The sequence below is a fragment of the Ambystoma mexicanum genome, chromosome 6p, assembly GCF_040938575.1.
Source record: "Ambystoma mexicanum isolate Mex_15411 chromosome 6p, UKY_AmexF1_1, whole genome shotgun sequence".
Classification (NCBI taxonomy): Eukaryota; Metazoa; Chordata; class Amphibia; order Caudata; family Ambystomatidae; genus Ambystoma; species Ambystoma mexicanum.
The window spans coordinates 741,281,972-741,309,037 of NC_090935.1; the positions used below are offsets into that span (position 1 = coordinate 741,281,972).

Consider the following 27,066-nt stretch of genomic DNA (forward strand, 5'->3'; position numbering starts at 1 on the left):
TTGTGTTGAGTTCTGAAGTGTCAAGAGTTCTCAGGACAGGCAACCCCTTTGAACTTTTAATGACATGAGACCCCTTTCTTTGCACTTAGACAGTTTTGCAAGACAGCTCTCCTGTCAGAGTTTAGACCGCTAGTGCCGCCTTGAGGATTTTGTTGGTACTGCATGCAATTTTGGGATCTTTCTTGGATTAATGCATTCTAAACAGGAATGGTTCTTACATGGTAGTAAATCCTTGCTTAACATTGTTTTGATGGGGCTCCTTACAGTAAGATGGTTATGTGGAACCCCATAAAAAGGGTTGAATCTTTAAAGTGGTCCAATGAGTCACGATTTCAGCAACTTTTTGACATCAGTAACAGTGGATTTTGTTAACAAAGACCTTTCTTTACACTGGTGGGTGGCAAGTTAGGTAACCATTTTGGTGTGCGCACAACTGCGCAGCTCTCCTGGATTCTGGGATGAAATGATGGGCGGCGACAGCGCATCCCCATCTTTACCCACTCCAATGATTTATTTTTGTTCTGGGGTAAAATGATGGGCAGCGACAGCTTAATCCCCACATTCACCCCGTCTAATGATTCCACATGGGTCAAAACCCTCCACAAACCCCCCCGCCCGACTGCGCTTTGACTTGAGTCGAGGGGGAGTCGGTTGCAAGGGAGGTTTTGAACCCTGGCGCTGGTATGTCCACATTATCTTCTTCCAATTCTGTAGATGGCACAGTTCAGCATCTTCCTCTCCATCCGGTCAGATCGATCAGATCTCCTCGCCGGTCCTGATGGGAAGATTGGGCGGTACCCCGGGCCCGTTGCGTCTCTGCTCCCAGTCTCCGGATCGTCCTCCTTGGCCCGTCTCCCGGTTTTCTTTCTCCTAGGACGACAAAGGAAGAGCGGCAATACCTATTCATAGACATTTTTCCACCACTGTTGAGATAGTGGGGCAGCATATGCATTTCATCATAACGAAACATTACATTCTTATTTTGAAAAAAAAACAGTATAACTAAGAGACAGTTTCATGCAAATCACAATATTTTAGAGACTAGATGTTGTATGTTTTATGATTGGAACTGAATTAGTCTGAAACAGTACCCGCTAGGATTCCAGAGGATTCCTCCAGTTGTTGCAGAGCGTGCCTGGGATGGCAACATTTCAACTGGTTTATGTGGACCCACTTGTCTTCCCCCGCTGCCAAAGGACCTTTGGGGATGTGGATTTTGTAGGCCACAGGGGAGATCTTGTCGATGATCTCAAAGGGTCCCTTCCACGTAGGCAAAAATTTCCGCTGTTTTGCCTGGTTCCTTTGGAAGTTGTATAAATAGACCCGGTCCCCCACCTGATATTCCTTCCTGGAAGTCTTCAGGTCATAGTGGGTCTTCATGCTATCAGCCGATCTTTCTAGATTCCGCTGAGCGTAAGCAAAAGCATGTTGGAGGTGTTTCCTTAAATTCTCCACATACTCATGAGTAGTGGAGGCATTTATCAATGTCTGCTCTTGGGTCCTATAGAGCAAATGCTGCGGAAGCACCATCTTGCGCCCAGTCATCAACTCAAATGGTGACATTTTGGTTGCAGATGAAGGGGTAGATCTGATGGCCATTAGGACCAGAGGTAATCGGATATCCCAACTTGGCCCAGAATCTGCCACAAACTTCTTTAATATGCTCACAATGGTTCGGTTATATCTCTCTACTGCCCCAGAAGAAGCTGGCCGGTAAGCAATGTGTAGCTTTCTCTTGACCCCCAGTATCTCCCACATCTTTGTCATTACTTCACTGGTGAAGTGGCTACCTCTGTCTGACTCAATCCTTTGAGGTAGGCCGAAACGGGAAAAGATGTGGTTAATCATCAGGGCAGCTGCGGTTTCTGCCTTGCAATTTGGGGCTGGGAGACATTCCACCCACTTGGTAAACAAGCATGTCACAGTCAACATGTACTTATTCCCCCTCGCGGAGCGAATCACAGGGCCTACAAAGTCGATTTGTAAATCTGACCATGGCAGTGTCATCCCCCTCTTTTGGAGAGGTGCACGATGCGTGAGGGATGATGGCTGAAATTGTGCACACACAAGACACCCCTTCAAGTATTGGTCGAGGTCCTGCCCCATGTGTGGCCAGTATGCAACCTCTCTTAAGATTTCCAATGTTGTGTGAAACCCCCTATGACCGGCAGTAGCCGCATCATGGGCGTGACTTAACATCAGGCTTCGGAATGAGGTAGGAACCACCCACTGATCGTGGCCAGCTTTGGATTTCCTTACCAACAAACCGTCTTGGATCCGGAACATTTTTGGACACTTCATCAACACTCTTAGGTCCTCTTTCCCAATGTAATCGGTATCCGTCAGGGGAAAGTTCTCAGGGTCCTCAAGGTGCTGGTAAAATTTACCAATTATTGGATCCCCCTTCTGAGCTGTAATCAAATCAGCATCAGGGGTCTCCTTACTCCATTGTGCAATTGAAAGGTCATTGTGAGCATTTGTCTGGGACCTAGTGATAGCAGTGACCTGGATTTCCCCCAACAGGGACTCAATCTCAATTAGATCCCCTTGGATGGCCTCGGTTTTGGCCAGCTGATCAGCTAAGTCATTTCCAGTTTTGTCTGGTCCCTCTACTTTGGAATGACCCTTGATCTTTTTCCAATAGATGGTCATCTCATTCGAGGTGACCAGATCATCAATGTTTTGGATCAACTTCCCATGTTTCAAGGGTTTGTTGTTAGCACATAACATGCCTCTGGTTTTCCAATTAACCAGGTGCTCCACGAACCCGTTCCGTACATAATCCGAATCTGTGATTATGACCAGTTCGTGAAGTTGATGCTGGACAGCAGTGAGGATGGCCTGATGCACAGCCATCAATTCTGCCACCTGACTACTTCGGGGACCAATTTTGTATCCAGCGGAGGGTTCTGGGGACTCATTCATCCATGCATTCCCTACGCCAGCCACCAGTTCTTTCTCCCCGTTGTTGTCAACATGGTAAGAGCATCCATCCACATAGACAGTGGGCATTCCCTCACACTTGTCTTCTTCAAAGACTTTGTGTGGGGAATTAAGGTATGCCTCCGTGTTGTCCTTGACTTTTAGACTTTCGTCCTCGAGACAGTTTTCTCTGGCACAATCATGCAAGTCAGCCAGACCTTGCGCGAGGTGACTCTTCTTGTTTTGGCCATATCTGACCTCCACAGGAAAGCCTTGCATTGACAGAATCCAGGAAGTAATTCTGGAATTACTCACATTTCCGGCCCGGATTCTATCACTTTGGAGATATTGCAGAGGCTGGTGTGGAGTCTCCACTATGATGTGCTCCCCCTGGATAAACGGGCGGTAATTCTTCAATGCCCACACCGTCGCCAGGAGTGCCTTCTCACAATCGTTGAATTTTTCCTCCACAGAGGATAAAGTTTTGCTCGCATAGGAGATTACTTTATTGACCTTGTCATGCTTTTGGTATAATACTGCCGTCAGGCACGTATTAGAGAACCCTGTCTCCAGGAAGAACTCCTTGTTTCTGACAGGGTAAGCTAGGCAGGGCGCTTGTGAGAGGCTTCTTTTGAGTTGTCTTACTGCCTCGGATTGTTCTGGACCCCATTCCCACTTGACCCCCCCCTTCAGGAGATGAATCAGGGGTCTGGTGATCTCTGCGTAGCCCTCAATGAACTTTCTGCTGTAATTAGTCAGTCCAAGGAGGCTCCTTAGTTCCCGCAGAGTTGTGGGGTCTTTCAGTTTCTGAAGTGCTTCCACTTTCTTTTCCTGGGGACAGAGACCCTGAGGAGTAATCTCATGCCCCAAGAAATTAACACGGGTTCTACACCACTGTGCTTTCTGAAAGGAAAGTTTTGCTCCGGTGGCCCTCAACTGTGTCAGAACATAACGGATCTCCGCTATGTGTTCCTCCACAGATGAACTTTTGATGAGGACATCATCTACATAAGCCAGGTTACCCCTCGCACCCAGGTCGGGCATGGCCTTATGTAGGAAAATGTTGAATTCATTGCCGGAGTTGAGGTATCCGAAGGGAGTCCGGGTCCATGTGTACTGCTGGCCCCCAAAGGTAAAAGCCAGTTTGTATTGGTCCTCCCTACTGACAGGCACGGTCCAGTACCCATTGGTCAGGTCTATTGCAGTGAATACCTGTGACCCCTGGATCTGGGCCAGCCCTTGGTCAATGTAGGGCAGAGGCCATCGGGAAGTATGGACCCGTTTGTTGAGCTCCCTAAGGTCAGCACAGAGTCTCCACTGGCCGTTTGGTTTCAATATTCCCAGCACCGGATTATTGAAGGTGCTGTGGATGGGACGGATTATTCCCCTGGACTCAAGGTTCTTAATTATTTCAGTAAGGGACTCCATTGATGCGAGAGGCAAGCGATATTGCTTCACAAACACAGGAGTCATGCCAGGGTCCGTGGGGATTGGTGTTGTGTGGATGTCGGTGCGACCACAGTCATATGAGTCTACCGCAAAGAGATCTTGGAAATCCAAGAAAACTTGTTTCAACCTTTGCTTTTGTTCCAGAGTCACACAGGCGTCAGCTAGGTTGACTCTCTCTTCCACCATCTGCCTGAAGCCTGGAAAGACTTCTGGTTTGGCTATTTCAGCGGCCTCCTCCAGCTGGGTGGAGAAGTCCCTGGTCAGAGTGCTGATTTGGACTGGAGGCTTCAGGTGGGAAAGGCAGCCCTCATGGACCTGGAAAATCACCTCATCCCTCCTGAAGTCACAAGTCACATCTTCCTTACCATAGGGGCAGGAAGTGTACACCAGGAAGTTCCCCCCATGCCGGGTAAAAATCCTGTCTGGTGTTGTATTGTCATCACTGTCACTGTCAAAACAGTCCTTGGGGATTGGTCCTAACAGTTCATTTACTAAGTCGATGGAAAAATGTCGCTCATCAACCGCCATTCCAATAATGGTGCCTGCGGCTAGAGTAATACTCTTTAAGTCGCTGTTATCCACCTCTATTAGAATGGTGTCATGTTCTATGTTGACTAATGGTGTTGGGTTTACCCCTAACCCTTGCTGTTGGAGAGAAGCATTTAGATGTATGTAAGCATCAGGGTTTTGCAAATATTTTCCTCTTTTAACTTTCACTTCCAGGGAGAATTGTCGGGTCCTTTCTGGGATGGTGACTTCCTCTTTAACCTGAATTTCAACTGCATAAGGTAGCAATTGAGCTGACCTAAATGCTTTTTCTGGATCATCAAAGCCCATGGGATTATCCGCTAATCGGGACCAAGCTTTGAAGTTTATTAGGTCCAAACTAATGGCGAAGCGATTGAGAATGTCACTGCCTAAGTAAAAGGCGGCAGTGACGTCTCGCACGACCCAACAATTATGGACTATGCTCTTGTTGCCAATGGAGATTTTGAGCATACACCTGCTTGGCAGGAGATGTTTTGGAATGAGGTGCTTCCAGGTCCATTTCCCATTTGTCTATCAGTTTGAAGGTGGGAATGGCTGGATCTTTTGGGAGTTGGCGAAACATGGCTTCGCTGATGAAGCTCTTACCGTTGTTCACACACACTCGAGCGAGAACAGAGTCCTTCCCATCATTTAACTGAACAGGGATGAACAACTGCTCTCCAATTTGCTGAATATCAGCCAGGCTCTGAGCTGATTTCACATCTTTCTGGACTATAGGAGTGGGAGTTTCTGATTGTGGATTAGTATAGAATTTCAGAGTGTTTCCTTCCAGCGTGGAATACCACTTTAGACTGGAAGGAAGGTTGATTTTCAGAATTAGAGAGGACCCCCCATCACCAGTCTGTTGTCCTACTGCTATTACTGTCACGTCTGGAATTTGGTTGTTCTGGAAGTGGAATTCTACTTGGTCAGATTTTTGTTCAACCATGTGGCAGGTGCCGTTTAAACTAACATGGTTAACACTCTGTTTTAATTTTATTGGTCGGCTAGTCTGGGTCCAGAGGACCTTGTTTACACAATCTATTAGGGGTGACAACCTTCTCAGGAGGTCATTCCCCAGTAAACAAGGGGTGCCCTCTGGAGTCACAACTATGACCGGGTGTTTCAACTTGTGTCGCCCGATCTTAATGTCCAAGTCTGCAGTCCCCTCAACGGGAATTTCCTTCCCGTCAAAGTTCTGCAGTTGTCCAGGAAGAGAGGTGAGAGGAATTTGGTAATTCTCTCCCCTTCCTGCATTCAGTTCATCAAAGGCCCTTCTGGACAGAAGGGTAGCTTGAGATCCAGTGTCCACCAGTGCCAAAATTGTACCCTGCCCCTGTACTTGTACCGGGGCATAGTATCTTCCCTCCTTCTCCTCAAGGGGGCACAGATAATGCACATTTTTGGACAACTGGTGGGCTAATTTTCTGGTTTTGGACATGGCGAGAGAAGAGATTTGGGCAGAATTCTGTGGAGAGCCTTGGGAATCTGAAAGAAAAATCTGGCAACTGGAGATCAGAGCCATTGTGGGTTCCCCTGGCTCCGGTTCCGGGACGCCCCCCCCTTTTTGGAGGCAGTCACCAGGATGGGTTTGAACCAGGGGAGTTTCTTGCTGTTGGTTCTGGGATGAGATGGTGGGCGGCAGTAGCTCAGTCTCCACATCTCCCCAGTCTGGATTTGCATCCCTAGGGACCCATTTTTCTTTGGGAGGAGTTCCCCCCTCTCTGAAGGAGAAGATCCTTTTCCCAGGATCCTCTGAGGATCCCTCTCCCTCAAATTGGAAGATCTGTACCTCCTCCTCAAACTGAGTCTGTTTGGGTCTTTTGTTTCTCCTACCCCCCCTCTGCTCCTTAGGATGCAGACTTTCAGGGGCAAGAGATTTTGTTTCCGGTTCCTGGGTTTCCAGGGGCTGTTTACAAGTGAGGAAGGAAGCTTCCTCCAAGGCTTTACACCCCCCTTCCCTTTGTGCCTCCTCCCTGGGAACCGGTGAGTTATCGGGGTGCTGCCCCCGTCATTGTTCTGGAGCACCAGGTCCAGAGTTGGGTGCGTTCTGCGCCGGCACGCCCATCTGAGGGTTCTGCTGAGCCCTCAGTATGTGACCCAGATCCCGCGCCATGTTTTGAACCTGGCGCTCTAACTAGGAAACCCGCTCAGGCTGATACGGGGCCCTGTTTTCTCCCCTGGGCTGATCCCGGGAAGGGTAGCTGTCCCTCCTCTGGTAATACCCCGGGTTGGGAAGATTTGGGTACCCCTCCACCCTTGGCCTCCCCTCTCCCGGATTCAGTGGTCTGGGCTCAGGGAATTGGGGAAAGAAGGATGGATGGTTTTGGGGCTGAAAGTCGGGTGGATATCTGGGGAAAAAGTTCTGCCCAGGGTTTGGTAAATTTCTGCCCTCCTGTGGGAAGTTTGGAGGGAAGTTCCCTGGGTTAGGTGCTTGGCTGGATCCCCCCCTTGGGCTGGAGGAGTCCACACATAACCCAGGATGGGTCGATTTCCCTTGTAACGGGGACTTACATAATCAGGAGAGCGAGGGACCCCATTTGTGGGGCTGCCTCCTTGGCTCCCTGTCTGTGACTGACCCGAGGACCTCCTGGGCCTAGCATTATTAGGTGCAGGTAGGTTTTTAGGCCCCCCCATCTCCAAATCCAAAACGGGGGTGACCTTTACCTCTGCCACCTTGGCAGCAGCAGGGGTGCTGTTGGCTTTGGGGTTTTTCTGGGCATTACTTTTGCTATCTATCGGTTTCTGCACCTCATAGATCCGGGTAGCCTGTTCAATGACCCAGTCTAAAGATCTTTTCTCGTGAAAATCCCTCACGAGCTGGGTCCTGATATATTTGGGCAAGGCATGGAACAACGTATTTATAAATTCTCTGCTATCCGTGCGCACCCTTCTTGTGGTCTGTGCAAAAGCACGCTTTAACTCCTGCACAAATTCTTGTGGGGCCTGATCCTCCCCACATTGCAAATTGTAGGCTGCCTTGCGAGCCTCTTGAGGATTTCTGTGAACAGAAAAATGTTTCAAGATGGCCGCCTTATAGGTGGACCATCTTAAATGATTTTGGTCCTCCAGCCCCGCAAAGAAACTGGAGTATTCCGGGGAGAAGGTCCACTTTACATATTGAATACAGCTTTGGCTGTCCTTCAAATGGAAAGACTCCATCATTTGTTCAAACAACTCTAAGTGCTCCCAAACAGAATACTTAGCGTTCTTATGGTAAGGCGTGATGACGCTCCTGATCGCCTTAATCTGCTTTAAGGGGTCCTTAAGCAAGGCCCTTTTTGCCTTATTGGCCTTTTTGGTTCGGGTAACCCTTGTCCATTCGTCATCGGACTCAGAGGCACTGCTCCCAGAGGTTCCCGTCTGTTCTTCCAGGTTTTCCCGGATTCTGCGAGCCTGGGAATGGCTGGCAGAATGTGGGGACCTGGTCTCCTGTGTCCTGCGCAGTTCAGAGGAGTCTTCAGATTCCTCCTTGCTGCCAGGATTTGATGGGTACCCCCTCCACTGACCTAACTGGGCAGAGGTTTTCAGGATGCCCTTAATGGGCCTACTCTCCTGGGGTTCCCCATTGAACTGTACTGTACTTGGGTGCCCATACCCGGATGCCCACCCCTCCATTCCTGAGTGGTACTGGCCTATGAGCCCCATACTCTTAGCTGGATAGTAATCTGCCATCCCTGTGGCCCTGTGCTCATGTGCGCCAGGGGACATGGGGGTGGTAGAGTCCAGGGACTGGGGGAGATGAAGGCCTCTGATGTTAGGGCTCCTGCGGTTATGGTCAGGAGTCTCTCTTTCCCAGCGGACCTCATCTCTATCCGCCCCTGCTCCCTGTTGCAATGCAAGAGCCTGCATTTGTGCTTTCAGTTCCTCAGTCAAGGCCTTACTAGACTCTATCAGTCTCTCCTGCATCGCTACCTGTTGTTGGAGCCCATCATTGTGTTGACAGAGGGCCTCATTTTCCCTCTGTGCTTCCTGGTTGGTCCTGGAGAACTGGGCCAGTCTTTGCTGCAGGAGGTTTACCTCCTGAGTCCCATCCCTACCGGCCTGCTCCTTTCTTGCCAGAGCATCTTCCACCCTTCTGGTGTGCTCTACCAAATTCTGGTTTTCTTTTTGGAGGTCACCCAGCCGCTGGAGGGCCAGGTGATTTTCTTCAATTTCCTTTTTTAAGTGGCAGACTTTCTGGCCTAAAGTGTCTCTTTCCTGACTGAGAGCCTGCATCTGTGCTGCCAGGTCGTCCCTCTGCCTTTGAAGGGCACCAGCTTTCCGGCGCTCTTCATCAAACTCTGCCTGGGTATCCAGGTCTTTCAGAATCAGTTTATTGCTTTCTGCCTTTTCCCTATCTAGGTGGCCTTGCAGGGTGACTACCTGCTCAGCACATACCCTGTTGAAGTCCAGTTGTTGCTCCAGCTTTTTCTGGCTTTGCAGTAGGGAGTCCAAACCTTCTTGGTGTTCCTTCTGCAAGGCCCGAAATCTGGTATCCTGTTCTGACTTTTCCTTTTGCAGCACATCCATATCCTCCTTTATTTTAGTGATGTACTGTCTGGTCTCATTTTCTGACTCCTGGCTTCTGTGCAGCCTTTGCTCAGAAGAGTCCAGATCAGATTGGGCCTTCTCTAACGCCATCTGTTGCCTTTTTGCCAGATCATGGCCTTCAGCACATTTATTCTGTATGGCTCCCATATATAAATATAAATATGCCGCTATCCTAACAATCTTGTCGTGTTCATCTTTGGCCTTAGGAGCCATATATAGTTCACTCAGGGCCACATGTAATGGACCCTGATCTCTCCATAGGTCTGACCCTGTTTCAGTGACCTGTCGCGTGATGGCCTGCAACTAGGCATCCTGGCCCTGTTCAGTCCATTCACCTCTCACAAATAGTTTATGTAAGAGGTGCTCTCTGGCTATTTTCATGTCTACTAAGGTCGTCATTCTAGAGATTGGTCTCTGTCCTGACTTACAGAAGTTTGTATTTTATTCTTGCAAAACAGACCGTTTCCTTGGAGCGTTCCTTTAAGGAGTGCTTTACAGCGTAACACAGCGTGGTGATCCGACCGGATATGTGTATCTGGTCAGCTGGCACGCTGTATTAATCTGCACAAATGGTAAATCTAACCCAAACGTCCGGCCCGAGCCCCCAATTTGTAAGAGGATTCAATTCAACACTACAGCTAAGTCAACGCCTAGTAATACTGAATGAAAACCCTTATTGATATATCTTTATGTCCAGTTCATGCGTTCTGGATGACTACCCCTATATAACACCCCTCTGTTGGAATCCCCCTGACCCCACTGAGCCAAGAAGTAGTTCTGTTTTGCAAGTTAAAAGGTTTATTTGAGACTTTAAACAATATAGATATATATATCACACTTTATAATAAATTAATAATTGAATATCACACTTAATCTGATATGATAAAGATTAACAACGGAGAATCTGGCACTAGCGCACTTCTTTATAATCACTAAGGAGTTGACATGAAATGGATAAGGTAGCACACTGGTAAATAGGGACAGAAGAATAATGTGGTAGAGAATGCTTTATAGATTTCAGATGGATGCAATGTTGAATGAAATGCAGTACAGAAAATACTCAATATGATTTCAACAAAACAATGTAATCACTTTTCTCTGTCAATTCACCCCCCCCCTTTTATGCAATGCAAGGAAATGGAAGGAAAAGCACACAGTTCTCAGAAATGCAATCAAATGTGATTCAGTTCACCCCAGCAAGCTTAGACAACAGAAGTTTAAAACACAACCCAAAATGCTTCTATATGTGCTGGCAATGGAGTGAAAAATATGCTAAAATGCTTTTAATTCCCTGTAGAGGTTCAGGGTGAGTGGTATCTAGTTAATATTAGTCCAGGCCCACACTAGCAATGATTCAGGGATGATTAGCAGGTTAAACGAATTTCTGGCAAATGGAAGGCAAGCAGCATCAGATTTTTACACGTGGAGAAATTTGCAAACCACGGCAAAATTCGCGAATGCGTGTTCCGCGATTGCGGTAAAACTATAAGGGGTAGGAATGTGCGATTAAAAGCTAAGATTCTAAGCTTTCAGATGAAAGTTACTGCAAGTCTCTAGCCCAAACGGTTACAGAGTTATGAGCGATTTAGTAGAGGTCGTTTTTAGTTTTGCAAATTTTAAACGCAACACTTTTTCAGCTTTAAAAATGATGGCAGAATAACACAATTTCTAAGATGCAGTTCTACTTAGATTAAAAATGGATTGAATTATATGATTTTAACTAAGAGATGTGTTCTGAGTTTTGCCGAGTACTCACAAGAGATTTTGAACCGGAAAGCGACTTGGTCACTGACTTCAGTCTGGTCAGGTCTTCCCGAGTTCCGCTCACAGCGCCTGGCCTCTGGAACTGCTCACAGCATCGGGGTCAGCACTCTCTCTCTCTGGGTACAGCACTGCTTCTGGATTCGGGAGATTGAGGGATTTGAAGTCTCTGTTTATCTTGGAGTCCAAGTGTTGGCTCTTTGAAGGTTGATGGAGGTAAGTATGGATTTTTCCGGCAGAGCTTCCAGCTGCAGATGGAAATGAAGCTCTCCACCTAAGTTTCAGTGCTCCATTTATATGTTCTGCAAGTGGGTGTGTGTGTTGGTCATAACTCAACTTGCCCCTCTCACTTGTCATTGGTCCAGCTTTCATTTCTTCCCTGATTGGGGGAGCTAAGTTGTGTCAGAGTGATGTCAGCCATTTATGATCTCTTGAAAAAACTCCCCTGTCATCTGTGCACCCAAATCTATATCTGATCAAAATACATATTTCACAGTTACACAGTTGTTTGAAATTACATACCCATGTCACATATCACATGAGGTATACTCTGTCCCAAATCTGCTGTTTCTAAGAGCTTGCATTCAAAAATGGCAACTTTTAGCACTTTTTAATGTGCTAAACAACATTGGATCTTCATTAAATTTTATACAACTGTTCCTCACATATCTACCCACATACCAATGCATTTTCGTTTGTCTAGCTGAAACAGGGAGTCTGTAATAGTAATAAACAGCAGGGTTTTGTCCCAGAATATCCCACAATTTGGAGTTTGGGCTTGAAATAAAGGTATATTTTTTTAATTAAGTCTCTCAAAGTTATACATTTCTGTCATTTGATTACAAAGAGTTATCAGTGTTTTTGTAAAATATATATTTTACTTTCAATTCAGTCCTCAGAGTGTTGGAGTCCGCCTCCAAGACTTGGGTGGGTCAGTCACATGCATCCTCTGGCAGGCAGGCCTTTGTTGACAGTAAAACAGTAAAAATCAACATATTCCTTTCAGAGGAAAGGGTCCTTTGTGTGGTGTCTGGCAAGCTGACATCAGGAGGCCAGGGAGCCACTTTGCATTTAATTAACCGAACCCTGTGTTTTCCTGGCTCCTTGTGTTGAGTTCTGAAGTGTCAAGAGTTCTCAGGACAGGCAACCCCTTTGAACTTTTAATTACATGAGACCCCTTTCTTTGCACTTAGCCAGTTTTGCAAGACAGCTCTCCTGTCAGAGTTTAGACCGTTAGTGCCGCCTTGAGGATTTTGTTGGTACTGCATGCAATTTTGGGATCTTTCTTGGATTAATGCATTCTAAACAGGAATGTTTCTTACATGGTAGTAAATCCTTGCTTAACATTGTTTTGATGGGGCTCCTTACAGTAAGATGGTTATGTGGAACCCCACAAAAAGGGTTGAATCTTTAAAGTGGTCCAATGAGTCACGATTTCAGCAACTTTTTGACATCAGTAACAGTGGATTTTGTTAACAAAGACCTTTCTTTACACTGGTGGGTGGCAAGTTAGGTAACCATTTTGGTGTGCGCACAACTGCGCAGCTCTCCTGGATTCTGGGATGAAATGATGGGCGGCAACAGCGCATCCCCATCTTTACCCACTCCAATGATTTATTTTTGTTCTGGGGTAAAATGATGGGCAGCGACAGCTTAATCCCCACATTCACCCCGTCTAATGATTCCACATGGGTCAAAACCCTCCACAATGTGAACTTGTTCCCTCGCACTTCAAGGTCCCTTCCAGGTCGAACAGTGCAGGTCTTCGGCGGTGTTTCAGGTCTTCTCGAGCATTATCAACCTCCCTCCTTCTATTCCATCGATTCTGGAAATACCGTTTTTCTGTTTTGGAATGATAATGTATTCTATGTTTGTTGTCTGTTGTTGTTTTTTGGACTTGCTCTTCCTGCTGCAGCTTTGTTAGTTCGGTCAGCCGAAATCCCATCGATGAGAGGTCTTCAAACACCGATTTGTCCATGTGTGTAATGCTCTCAGCTTTTACGTGTAAGTAAGATTTTGCAATCTTGCCCTTGTGGTATGGCTCGACCAACACCAGATCTTTCGTTCTCACGCCCCTGAGAGTCTTAGATTTTTTCAAGATCTGCAAGATAGTTGGCCGGTTTAGGATTAGATTGACTTTTTTGAAGTCTTGTTGCTCTAGCTTAAACAGGCGAGTTGCGCCCTTTTCTGCTGGTTCCATTTTCTCCGTTACTCTTGAGGGCATTTGTTTTCTCGGGCTGCTTCTACTTCTTGAGGTTTGACTCTGCGGCGTATAGTTGCTGTCCTTCTGAGTTTTACTGGTTCGCACTTCGGCGACTCCTTTGTTGGATGGGTTCTCTCTGCCTTTTACTACTTCCCATTTATCCTCTTCGTCGCTTGAAGCTCTTTTTTCTTCTATGTTGCTTTTTTTCTGTCATCCTTATTTTGGTTGCAGGCAAGGAGGTAGCCACCTGTGTTCTACTGACTGTTTGAGTTTGTTCCTCATGCAATGAGGCGTTCATCAACGACGAGTCCAACAAAAAATCTTCTGCCGTCCTCGGTGACCTCCGAACGGGGGGCTTTGACGGGGACAGACCGTCCAGGATTAGGCACTCATCTTTCTTCACCTCTGCTTTTTGTTTTAAGGTTGGCACCCGAGATCCCACTTGAGCGTTGCTATCCCAGGAAAGTTTACGTGGTGCACTCGATGTTACTAATTTGTTTTTGGTCAATGGCTGATTTGCCATGTTCTTTTCTATATTGGCCACCTGCGTGTTTAGTCCTTTACACAGGTTCTGTGGTTTTACTGTCGCATGCTTACCCACTGCTAAGTCTTGGGTTACAACGGAGACGATGTTTTGTTTCTCCAAGAGTTCTATTTTTCTTTCCAAAATCTCGATTTTGTTTTCCCAGAGCGTTTCCTTCATGCCTTTTTGTGCTTCTACTGCTGTTATCTAACTTTCCACATGGGACAGTTTTGCTATCATGTTGGTAAGGATTGATATGTTGTCCTGCAACTCTTCTTTTAGTGCTTCATATAGCTTACAGAAGGGCGCTAAAACAATGGACATTGCCGACATAATTGTTACCATATCAGGATTCTTGTTTGAAGAGTCTTTATGAATTGCCATGGCAATGTCGCTTAGCCGGCGGTTTTTTGATGATAATTGGTCTTTTTCAGTCCTTTTTGATGTGCCTGGGGTTTGGAGGCCTGGGTAGTCCATTATAGAGCTGTTATCCTGGTCTATTAGCTGTCGACCCATCCTGGTGGCTCTCGGAGTGCGTATCAGCTCTTCGTTCCTTGTTATTAATTCCGACGGGTTTTGAAGACCCTTAGTCAGATACGGTTTCGTCCATGTTAACCGCTGATCTTCATCACTCATTGCTTCGAGTGGTCTTTGTGCTACCTTCAAAAACGGGCTTGGGGTACGGCTTTCTTTAGTCATCACTGCCTCACCACCCTTGTTGACTTCCAAGGATGTTTGCAGCTTGTTATTTTGTTCCGAGCTGGTCTTATCGGGATCCGATGTGGATTTTGTGTGCATTGACTCTGTCTCTGATCTGAGGTTGATTCACCCCCCTAGTCTTAATCTGCGTTCCATTAGCTCTCTCATTGCTGTTTTTTGCATTTTCTAGGGTTTTCGGTTGGATTTCTGGCCGCACGGTCTTTGAGGGGGTTTCATCTGTTTTCCTTAGATTCGACCCAGACGTCGAGTCTTGCATCACTTCCAGCATCTCTGCATCTGATACCTCTGAGTCCACTGTCAATTTTCGTTTATGTTGCTGGGTGAAGAACGCTTTTAAAGGGCAGGATGATGTAGGTAAGGATAGCTTAGTAGTAGAGAGTCTTTTTTTTTGGATGATCTTTCCTTCCTCTATGATTCTTTGATTTACGTCTTTCGTATTTTTTTTTTTTATTTGCGGTACAGGTTTCTTCCTGGGGGTTTGGTTTTTCTTGGATTTCAATTTTTTCTTTCTTTGTTGAGTTCGACCTGTCTTTGTTTGCTCATCTTCTGTTTCCTTAGTAGAGTCCTCCTGTTCACTTAGTCTAGTCGATTCTCCTAATGTATAACACTCTACAAAGACTTCATCACTCTCTCTTTCTGAGAGTGATTCACCGGAATTAATCTCAATAGGTCTTTTATTGATATTTGTTGAGAAACGGCCCGGTTGTGTCGATTTTGATTCATTAGGCTTGATGTTCTGGTCAATGGCCTGCACTGTATTTGAAGAATGTATCATTGCTTTGATGATAGACGACATCTGAACAATGTTCGTTTTGGGTCCTGAGTCCAAAAGTGCAGATGATAAGTTTGTTTTTCTTTGGTCCATAGTAGTTTGATTTTGAAGGTTGATTGCCAGTAGCGACTCCGCGTGTTGGCTGCTGTGGTTATGGAGTCCTTGTAACACAGGGGGGTTAGAGCCCAACGAGATCTTCCTTTTGACCGTTGAGGTTGGGCCGCTCTCGTCTTGGGTGCTGAAACTTGTTCCGGCTCTCTTTTGTATCGGGACCCTGTGTTCCACTGGTCTCTTCAAATCCTCCAGTTCCTCGAATCCGGACTCTGATTGTTTTGCGTCAGTTTCCCGCGGGACTTTCCCGCACGAGATTACACAGCCTCCATCCTCCCCCACCCACCGACCCCCCCCTCCCGCCTCGCAGTCTGGGCCCTGTGAAGGATCCGCCGCTGGCCGTCCTCCGACAGCTTCAGCGTCTTCCCCACTCGTCACCAAGACGGTACGTGTGCCCTTTGCTGCGGCGCAGTCGGGCGGGGCGGGCGCGTCTGTTCTTTTGCACTGTGTGTGTCTGTCATCTCAGATTCGCTGGACCTCGTCTCCTCCTCCATCGCTGGCCGGACCTCTCGGGCCTCCCTCCTGCCCCCCCCAGAAGGGGGCGTGGCGCCCGGTGGACCAGAGGACTTCTGGTTTGAGACTGGGAGAGATGACTTTGTCACCCACGTAGTAGGCAAGCCTGCTTGTAAAAGTTTCTGCTGTATTTTTGGTAGAGGCTTACCTCTGGGGTTTCTTGGCTTTGCTGGTCGTAAATCCTCTGATGTCTTACTGTCAACAGACGTCAATGCCTTTTCTTTGGTGGTCCGAATTAACGGCAACAGTTCTTCCACCTCTGACGGTTCCGGTTGGCCCCCTGATACCGGGGCTGTTCCGGAAATTTCTGTAATCACTAAGAGCGGCCGCACTTCTGTCTCCATTGCACGCTTGCTACGCGTCTGCAGCTGACTGCTGCAGACTGGCTCCACCTCGGCTCGCAACTCCGCTCACCGCTCTGCGGTGTACTGGCTGTAATAAGGACTTCCTTGCACAACGATGTGGTCAGAATGCACGACTGCTGCAGACTGGCTCCACCTCGGCTCGCAACTCCGCTCACCGCTCCGCGGTGTACTGGCTGTAATAAGGACTTCCTTGCACAACGATGTGGTCAGAATGCACGACTGCTGCAGACTGGCTCCACCTCGGCTCGCAACTCCGCTTACCGCACCGCGGTGTACTGGCTGTAATAAGGACTTCCTTGCACAACGATGTGGTCAGAATGCACGACTGCTGCAGACTGGCTCCACCATGTCATTTGACTGTGACTGTTCGAGAGCGCAACACACATTCAATTAAAAGATACTGTGTAAGCTTACCAGAAGTGATGTTTACTTGTAGCGGAATACAGACAAACCGTAGTGTGTAGTGTGAAGTCCAGCAGGCAGGGTAGTCCGCATAGAGCGTAACAGGTTACAAGCGGACCGCGTTGATATAGATGGACATCAGGAAGCCGATAGCGATCTGGTATCAGCAGGTGGATAGAGACACAAAAACGTTAGGCAAGGCAGTCCGTGGAGGAGGTTCAAGTTTCTCAACATGTGGTCTGATTCAAGCCAAGAGAGCAGGCAAATAGGAGGTCGGTAAATACAAATCCGAGGCCAAGAGAAAGTAGATTCAAAGTACAAAACACTGCAGTTCAGAGTAATGCTACAATTAGAAGCAGCGCCATAGAGGTGAACCATTCTTTTATGTTTGTGATGATGGGCAGAGTCTATGGGCCCGCGTAGCGGGAGAGGTCAGATGATCGATCACATGATGCTAAGCACGTGTCTGTCTTGTAGAGCTTGGAGCTTGCATGCGTCTCCAAGACAACCTCCACATTGTAAAACAGGAGCAGCCAGACGTTGGGAAATGAAAAGACGCCTGCCAGTTCAAGGGGGACGCAAGGGCCCAGGTATAACAAAATGTGTATGACGGTTAAATATACATAGAGAACAAATTAGGATCGTACCTAATTCCAAAAGCATTAACTATTAACAATTTCTTCTGGGGGGACCCATTCCCAAAATCCCGGGCCGCACATCGCCCAAAGGCAGTGTGAGAAAACCATGAAACAGGCCTTCTCTTGCTAGCCCCTATCGTGCTGTAATTCCACCCCATCACAATCAGGGCTGCTCCAACACTCCACCTCTGGCATGGCATATTTTACTGGGCATCATGGTTAAAGCAAACATAAGTGTTATTATGTGGCTAGACTGGCTCACATTGCTGCAGCCAATTCAGTTATGTTTTTGACCCTGGCCTTTCATTTTATACTGGGCATCAAGGTTAAAGCAAACATGATAAGCAAACATTGTTGACTTTAAATTTGATGCAGAGTAAAAAAAATGCCATGCCAAATAAAGAAAATGTAACTAAACTGGCTGCAGCAATGTAGGCCAGTGTAGCCATATAGCAACTATTAACATGTTTGCTTAACCATGGTGCCCAGAAAATAATGGCTTACCAGGGGCAGCCAAATAACATGGTAAGTGTTGTTACATAGCTAGACTGCCCTGCACTGTTGCAGCCAGTGTGATTATGCTCTATGCCCGTGGCATAGCATTTTTTTATGGACATCACGATTAAAGCAAACATGATATTATGTTGGCTTTAACATCGATGCCCCCCATTCAAAATGTAGCCCCTCCCCAGCATCTCCAAATGAGCTCAGGAGCATTTTCACATATTCATTCCGCATTCATACATATTCACTCACGCACCCATACACTTTCGTGCATGGACCCATAACGTACACTCTCTCATTGATACCCAAACCCATTAACATCCACTCATTCCTTCACATGCAGCCATGCACACGTTCACGTACACATTTTTGTTCTTAACTGCAGCCCCGATCCATAATCTGCTCCACCAGGAACCCACAATGGCTCTCCGGCTCCCACGCAACATGAAGAGGAACCAGGAAGCAAGGCGAGCATCCTGGTTCCAACACATGCTTGAGGAGCCAGGGCTCCCTCTGAAGCACTCCCCAGCAGCTATGAATGTGCGGGGAGGCACATCAGTGCCCCCTTACACATTCAGATCTACAATACCTGCATCCACAATGTGTCTTCCATTGCAGATTGGACATGCATGTAGGGGTAAGAACTGTCAAAGGGAAAACACGTTTTACTTTGACAGGTAAAGCCACCCAAGGAGTGCTCCCTCAGTGTTTTGCAGCTGAGGGAGCGCTTAATGTTTTCACTGTTCAGGCTTGACAACGCGTCCAAAATGGGTGGATCGACATCCCCTAACCCATAATGAACAAGTCGCCCCTGGCCCTGTTGCGTCCCAGCCAGGTTTGCACTATATAAAATCCAATACAGATATAAATACAAACACATTTCATCAGGAATTCGCACCCATAATAGTGTTTACTGAAATACAGATGATTGCTGCAAACTTTCATGATGGAGACATGAATTGCAATTTACTTGTTCTTATCTGAACATTGGTGAACTCATTTGTTAATTTCTGGAAAATATTGCCTTTAGCTGAGTGAGGACCCAATGCCATACCAGACAATATGAGTATGCGTTTTTATTATCAGGCTAAATGTCGCCCTGAATTTTACAGTGCTATTCTATGACAACAGATCCCAAAGAAGCAAGACTCATCATTTTTTTAGTTTAGTTTGCAAGGTTTCGTTTTAACCTTTGTTTCTTTTATTCATTTAACATGTTTTCCGTTTTGTAATGTGTGCTACTTTTTTATTGGTTAGTATTTTTATCAGTGACATGAAGAGTTGAACATTTGGATGCGATTCCTCCTTCTAGCTTTTTCGGAATCTGTTCAAAGCAGGTTGCCATCTCTTGCGGGTTGAGTCTTCTGTCTTCTCCTGAATTGCGATTGAAGATATATATGTGTAATTCTGTTTGTTATCTGCATTATATTTTCATGTTATTCATTGGTGGTAAATGTAGTGATTTTAAAACATTGCATTATATAAGCATGTTCTAATCACATTAATTCCTCTATATGTTGAAACTGATGGTGAGTAAGCCTGCACAAATATATTCGGCCGAACAGCAAATCACCCGAATGTACACTGTACATCAGTGATTCAGGTGACAGATTTTGGTTAAGCTTATGACAATTCATGCTGATGATATGTTGCTGTAAACATTGGGTTGAAGAGGTCAGACTTTTTCCTTGCAGCACAAGTTCAAAGCGGGCACAGTATAAGTTAATGGAATAGGACTGAAGTTCGGACGCTTTCCACCCAGAGATGCTCAAAGAAAGCAAAATGGTTGTAATTGCTATTGGCTTGCATCTTTTCTTTAATATAGAAACCAATATGAACTTTGTGTGAGGCTGACAAAATCAGAGAAAACATTTGCAGATGGTGCATTTTTTATTCATATTACTTTAAGAATTCAAAGGTCACCTTATTCACAAAGGTGGCCTCTGCATTTCCAGAAGGCTGCCTCCATAGACTCACCATATTAGTAAATACATAATAAGAATAGTTCTCATGGAAGCAAACTTAGCCAAATAAAACATCATGCATCCACTAATGCATGAATGATTCTTCACCAGTCCCATAAGCTTTCAGAAAGTCCATGTCTATTATGAATTCCCTATAGTGTAATATTTAAAAAACTCAATAATGCACAATGTGTTGACCTCTGAATGATAGAAAGAGGAGCCAGGAATGCCTGTCTCTTGACTGCTTCCGATGGCTTGACATACAATTTTACAATTCCTCATTCAACTGTACTAATTTAACTATCTTCAGAAGGATGTCTAGAATCACGTCTGGGATTACATATAGATCTATGTAATAGGTGCATTAACCTACTGAGATGAATTCCTGCATAGTTTAATGTGCTGTCCTACTTGGATAAGATTCACAGATGGGCAGGACTGCGTTTCCTCTTGCTAATGAACCACCCAGCCTCACCCAACCCCTCCTCTCCCCGTAACCTTTCTCTACCTCACCAAAGTCTTTTACGTTATTTCATGTATGTTTTTCGCTCGAATCAGCCTCAACCTGCCCGAACATCTCCTGAACTTCACTGAAGAGGAATGGCTCTTAAAGGAGATTCGGCACATTTGGGCTGCAAGAAAAATCCACGTCAACCCACACATCTACTTGTAACTCACAAGGAGATTTGAAGAAGACCACAGATCAGTTTTCGAAAAGTTTGCCCAAACTTCTTGGGGAGTATGAGTTTTTCAGAGGTGCTCACTGGTGCAGGACTGAATGGCTCTTTTATCTATGTCTGTACCATGAAAGATAGATGTCAGTCACTAGTTCAAATTTTCTCTGTTTCCGTCGCACGGGACGTTTCTATTAAAAGAATCTTTGTGGAGATTTGGATTGTGGAATCACTGTGTGATTGCTATTTAAGGATTTGTTGACAGGTGGCAAATGGTCCATTATGCAAGGAGGAAAAATATAAAATTACATTTTGACCTGTGTATTTTTGTCATGCTTGTTTGTCAGGAAAGGGGGTGCTCTCATGCCACCCAGGCTAGCATGTTAGAAGTACGTTTTGGCATTGTATGTTTGTCTGTAGATGTACATGGGTTTTTGTCATCGCATGAGGCCCAGGCCTGCCAGACGGCGGAGTTATGGTTGAGGAATTAGACAAAGTACATTACATTTATGTTTTAGAAATATCTGCCAACTTTAGCATTGGGCTCTATTCCACGATGTGGTGTATTTGTCAGCACTGTCCTGTTGAATCATGGCCGGAATGCTGTGCAACCCCTCTTCCTGTCACGTGGCCTGTGTGGTTTATGTAAGGTGCTAGAGATATCATGCAGGAGCATCACATCTCTTCCATTCAGTGGTGCCCTAATATTGCCGGCCTCTATCAATGTTTGATTGATGTGGACAGTCACATATGGTAATCCCCTAAAAAAGGTAATTGTGATCTTCCCTGTGTAAGTGACCATTTCACCATTTATCTACAGATAGTCGGTGGACCAAACCCCCCAGAGGAAGACATCAGACCAGTGAAAGATAACATCACCTTCCCTCCAGGCAGAGGGCTTCTTATTTATAATTTGACTATTCTTGATGACCAGGTAAGACCTATTTTGCAACATATACTACATTTATGATGTTCACCGTTTCTTTCCTTGAATGGGGTAGTAGTTACATTTTCTCTTGTGCTCACTGGACGTTTTGTAGCTAAATACAAATGTGTATGATGGGCCAAGCACGGTTCCGCTGGGTTAAATACTGCTATGATTAACAACTGAATCAGAAAGTACTTCATTCGGATTAAATATATCCATAAAAGCAATAACACACTATGGACAAATGTAATATAATGCTATGACTAATGAAAACACATTAATCATACATGACACACACGTGCAAGGATAAGCTGCAGGAGCACGGCTTAATTATACTCAATCATACTGACACACCCAAGTGAGGATAAGCTGGAGGTGCAAGACGTAATCATACGGTAATTTATTTATTTGCATTTTTAAAGCACTCAGACAGCCCAGGGTCATCGAAGCTCCATTACAGGAATATGTCCCTTAGTTGCCTATTTATAACGCGCTTAATACCTAGAGGTGTCTAAACACGGACCCGGGGATCGAACCTGTGTTGCTTCGTGTCCTCTTGTTTCCAAGGCAGCACGTTGCGACTGAGCGACTGAGCGATCATACCGACACACGTGAGCGAGGATAAGCTGCAGGAGCAGGACGTACGGTAAAACCCAAACAAAGACAGGAATACTAGAGGATAAAAACTCCATTCATCATGAGATTTCCTGTTGAATGATGGAGAGCAACGACATGCACTACAGAGGAGTCTCCCTTTGATTGAGTGCTGTAGACAGCATGAAGCTACAAGAGCTGTACATCACATCGTTTCGGCAACAGAATGAGTAACAAGGTGGTTCTGAACTCATACTGAACTGACGGTCCTGATGATGAGGGCAAACATTTTCATTTCCCACTGAAACCGGTTGCCCAGGGGTGTTGCTAAGTCTGGAAAAGACCCGGGGCTACGCTAATGTCAGAACTCTCGGGACTGGGGCTAGCTAGCCTTTTGGTTGTAGCTCCTGAAATTCTATCCGGGGCTACAACCAAAAGACCAGGGGCTATAGCCCCCTTAGCCCCCCACCCCCTAGCAACGCCTCTGCCATATACGGATGTACTGAGTGAGGCTGTACACCGCAAAGGAGAATGTGCATATACCATCACTGAAAGTGAAGGTTATTACCTCACTTATTATTTTTCCCAGATTGTAAATCTGATAATAAATATGCAAATACGTGGGGCGCAGAATTATTAGATGCTATTGACGAGGGGCAAAAAGCAGTCTGCCCCGAGCACGAGGAGGCTATATAATTATATCGTCCATTTAGCATTTTTTAGCAGGGTGTGCGGGCAGTCAGAAATACAAATTGTTTTGAGTACCGGTCCGGTAAGCACTGTTTTTATGGTCTTTAAAAGACTTGATGCAGCAGTCTAGAAAGGGTAAGTCTTCTTCTCTATCTTTCACCTAGATAGCCGGCCCCTCAACGCTCACTAGGGTGACCTCCAGGGAATGTTAGAGCCTTTGTAGGGACATGTACCTAGGGAGTCCAGGTCTCAAATGATTTGATTGCCTTCCCCTCTCTTTAGCGTTTTCATGATCTGAATTGGGCATTGGAGAGGAAGTGAGCTCGACCAACAGGCCTCAAGCGGTATAATGCTATGATTAACACAGGGGGCAATCATAAAAAAGAAAAGTGGGGGGGCTCTTTAACATACCAATTGAATGTGGCGTCACCTGAAATTAGCATATCAAGATGCCCTCTGAAAAAAGTGAGGGGACTCCTTCCACCCGCGTGTACCCTCGACCTGAGCCCTGGATTAATACCTTAAAATAGACCTCATTTCGATTTTGGCAGTAATGCCTGCAGAAATACTCACAACCTTGTTAACTGTTTCCAGCACTCGGTCTGGTGCCGGACCAAGTAGATTACGAGTAGTGGTCTGGCGGAGTGAGATCCCGCCTGGAGCAAGTCCTCTAAGTTTTTAAGGGAAAGCAGAAGAAATACCTCCTGCTACCTGCAGGAGGTATTTCCTCGCTTGCCCTCAAAACTCTTAATACGGTGCTGTGGTAAAAGTGGCAGGAATTTTGTTACCTCCACTTTTTTCCGCACTCCTATCGCCCCTGCTTTTTTGAACATATATCTTTGTAATTAGGCTCGATATGTTTGCATTTGTAGTCTTGGCATTTCAAAAGGAGGTATGAGCTTTCATCATTTAATGTGTGGCTTGGAGCGTTGCTCATTAGGGTTTTAATAAACGGAAATGGGAATGATGTGTTGGTGAAAATCCATTATACCAATTCTCCCCTTGCACTCAAGCCACCGACTGTACTACTACTAAGTTCTACAACTAAGATCTGAAATATGGGATCACAAATAAAAAGAAATACAAATGGAGTGCCAGGCTACTCTGCATAAAATATCCAACTGGTTCACTTCCTGAAATGTAACGGTTAGACCCAAATCTGGCTGTAACCAAATCAACGTCAAAGCCTAGACATCGGAATGCGCTATTCAGATCGGTGTGCAACCTGGAACAATGTATGTCAGAGAGACCAAAGAAAGTATTTGTATTTGGGCATCTTCACTCTGACCCCATTATACGAAATAGCAAAACTAATACCAGGGGCCTAATTTACAAAGCGTTTTCCAATGGAATGGTGCCATTGTAAACGGCTTTTGTAAATCAGGCCCTAAGTCTGATCATAAGTAAATAAATAGACATTTCAAGGCAATTCTTGAATTATGGTTTCCGGACACGTTTTTGGCCATAGAAATTTACCATGCTCTTAATAAAAACGAAAACCTTATGTCAGTAAAGCATTGTTTGAATTCCTGTATTAAGGGAGATAGCTGGAATGTCATATACTGATCCCCAAAAAATAGTGAAACTCCACATCAAGCTAGGTAAGGTATGGGGATTGTCCTATTTAAATGGCTGTACGCAATCATATATTTTAAAAAGGATAAATAGATTTGAATTGTATTACAATGACTCAACAAATGTCCAAAACATTGAGAGGAAACAACATTAGTTTACACAGTCAGTCAAAGTCTTTAATGTTGAACAAGCTGTTAGAAGAGGAAACGTAAAATGCGAAAGTTAAATGGTCAATGGATGGCATCCTTTGGTCTCTGGAACTTTAAATACAGGCAAACGTTGCCGATTGAACAAGTGATGTCACTGAACTTGCTTCATTTGAAAACACATCCTACATGGCCAGAGAATTACGGCGAATTACTGCAAACATAACCAGAAATGTATGTGTCAATGCAAGGAAACCGAATAGTGTGGCATATGTTAAATGGTAAATGTTAAATGTTAAAGGTATTTGTACCGCACACCGTCCCCAACGGTCCCCAGGCGCTCTGGCGGATCTGTAAACGATAAGGTGGAATGGGTTAGTAAGGTGAAGAGGGAGTAGGATAGTGAGAGGAGTGGTGTTCTGTTGGCAGCTTCAACTCGGTATACACCGGATGCTGAGCTTTGGTGTGGGTATTGGATCGGTGTCAGTCCGCGTGTGCTGTTGCTCCGGCTTATGATATGATATGATATGATATGATATGGCATTTGTAACGCGCCTATACACAAGTGTTTCAAGGCACGACAAGGCGGGGGGGGACAAGGGGAGACAGACAACGATCCTACTAGGCCAGGTGTCACTCAGATCACGCAAGTGCAAGGGTAGAGGGGAAGGAAAGTGCAAGGGGGAAGTGGAGAGGGGAGAGTGCAGTACATGGTTAATAGCATACAGGATCAATAACAAGGGCCAGCTAGTGGCAAGTGCAAGATAAGTGCAGACAAGTGCTGGGAGGGGGGCTGTAGGGATACAGACACAGTCCCGCAGTGCAGGGGGTAGCCAGGGAGGCAGTGCAGGGGAGAGTGGCTGGGCCAAGGACCGAGAACGGTGAGTGGCCCAGTGTCAGATTCAGTGCAGTTTCACAAGTTTAGCAGGGGAGAAGGGGTGAGAAAGCGGAGGCAAAGAGGAAGGTTTTCAGGTGCTTCCAGAACCGGAGATGGTTCTCAAGTTTCAGAGAGGCAGGAAGGCTGTTCCAGAGGGAGGCCCCTGCAGCGGGGAGAGATCTGCCCCCAACTCGTTGTTTAGAGAAGCGGCAGGCCCTGAGGGAGTTAGAGGCGGATGAGCGAAGAGCTCGAGAAGGAAGATATTTAGGAAGAGAGAGTTGAAGGTATTTAGGCCCCAGGCCCCAGAAGGCCTTGTGGACAATGCAGAGGGTTTTGAACTTAATCCTCTCAGCCACTGGGAGCCAGTGTACATATTTCAGTCCTGGAGAGATACGGTCCCTGGGCTTGAGGCCAAGGACAAGTCTCGCAGTCCTGTTCTGGATAAGTTGCAGAGGGCGGAGTGTAGAGGCAGGCAGATTTAGATAAAGGCTGTTACAGTAGTCCAGCTTCGAGAGAACCAGGGCTCTAGAGACAGTGAGCTTCTGGGGGAAGGAGAGGAAAGGAAGGATACCTCGGAGGAGGTGGAGCTGGTAGTGAGACTTCTTAGAGACTTCTTATGTGTTGTTGCAGTGTTGTGAAGTGCGTGCGGCTTGTAGTGCGAGAGATGGTTGTGTGAGTTTTTGAGTGAGATAGTTATGCAGAGTTTGAGCTTATATTGGTTAGTGGGTTACCTGACCTTTCGCCTGCTAGCATTCACAGTTTTGTCTAAGTGTGGCACTTGATGGCCTTCACAATCCTATCTAGATGCAGCGCAGGCCAATGTTCAGAATTCTATCTAGGTGTTTACCTCAGACATATGTGAGACTAACAATTTTTGTAAGCACCTTACTCTGGTTAATGACAAGCCACCTAATGTTCATATTGATGCCAGGTTTCTCTATCAGAATCCTCATACTTTTCCATCTCTCTTGCTAGATAATACGCAGATTGTCTTACAGCTGCACTGTAATAGTGGGTACATGCGTGATATGAGTCACCAATACTGAGGATACACATTAATTGGGCTATTTGTGGATGGAGGATTATAACTTATGATCTGATATTCACAAACAACTGTCTCACAGCATTTTCCCCTAAATGTCTGGGGCGTTGGTAATGGTTCCTGCCAGTTGTGTGATGTCATGAGGGAGCGTCACATGGAGGGGTTCGACCTGCAATCTTTGCACACACCCTATTTGTGGCAGAATGGCTTCTGTCGTTTGGGGGTTTCTCTGTGAGGCACTGGGGCCCGCCCTGGGATTGGTTCTTGCAACCTTCCTCTGCACACACGCCTGTGGGAGGAGGGGGGGTATTGGTATGGCAGGATAGAAAGGAGGTTGATGAACATGAGGGGTGTGCTTGGATGTGGTCTACGTTAGCATTTCATTGGAAGGTTTCTTTTTTGGAGCCATGTGTGTGAGATTTATGTTTCAATGGGGAATGAGCTGGAAGGTTCTGGAAGACAGGCGCAATTGTTGTTTGCACTTTCTGATGTAAGATCAATAAATATCGGTTGGTATATGAGTAGCAGTCTGCAATGATTTGTAAAGACAGAGAGCTATCACACCCCGAATGAGAAATATTTACCTCAGACAGTTAATATGAAATCACAAACCATGCAATGAAAGAAGGTCA

The 27,066-nt window shown here is 45.9% G+C and overlaps 1 protein-coding gene across 2 annotated transcripts in view; it reads left to right on the forward strand.

Moving 5' to 3' along the window:
• Positions 1–27,066, forward strand: part of ADGRV1 (adhesion G protein-coupled receptor V1) — a 2,479,945-nt gene that overhangs the window by 218,510 nt on the left and 2,234,369 nt on the right. For both annotated transcript variants that reach the window (XM_069627623.1, XM_069627624.1), the window contains exon 6: positions 21,403–21,516. In XM_069627623.1, coding sequence (XP_069483724.1) covers positions 21,403–21,516 — 114 coding nt within the window. The remainder of the gene's footprint in view (positions 1–21,402; positions 21,517–27,066) is intronic.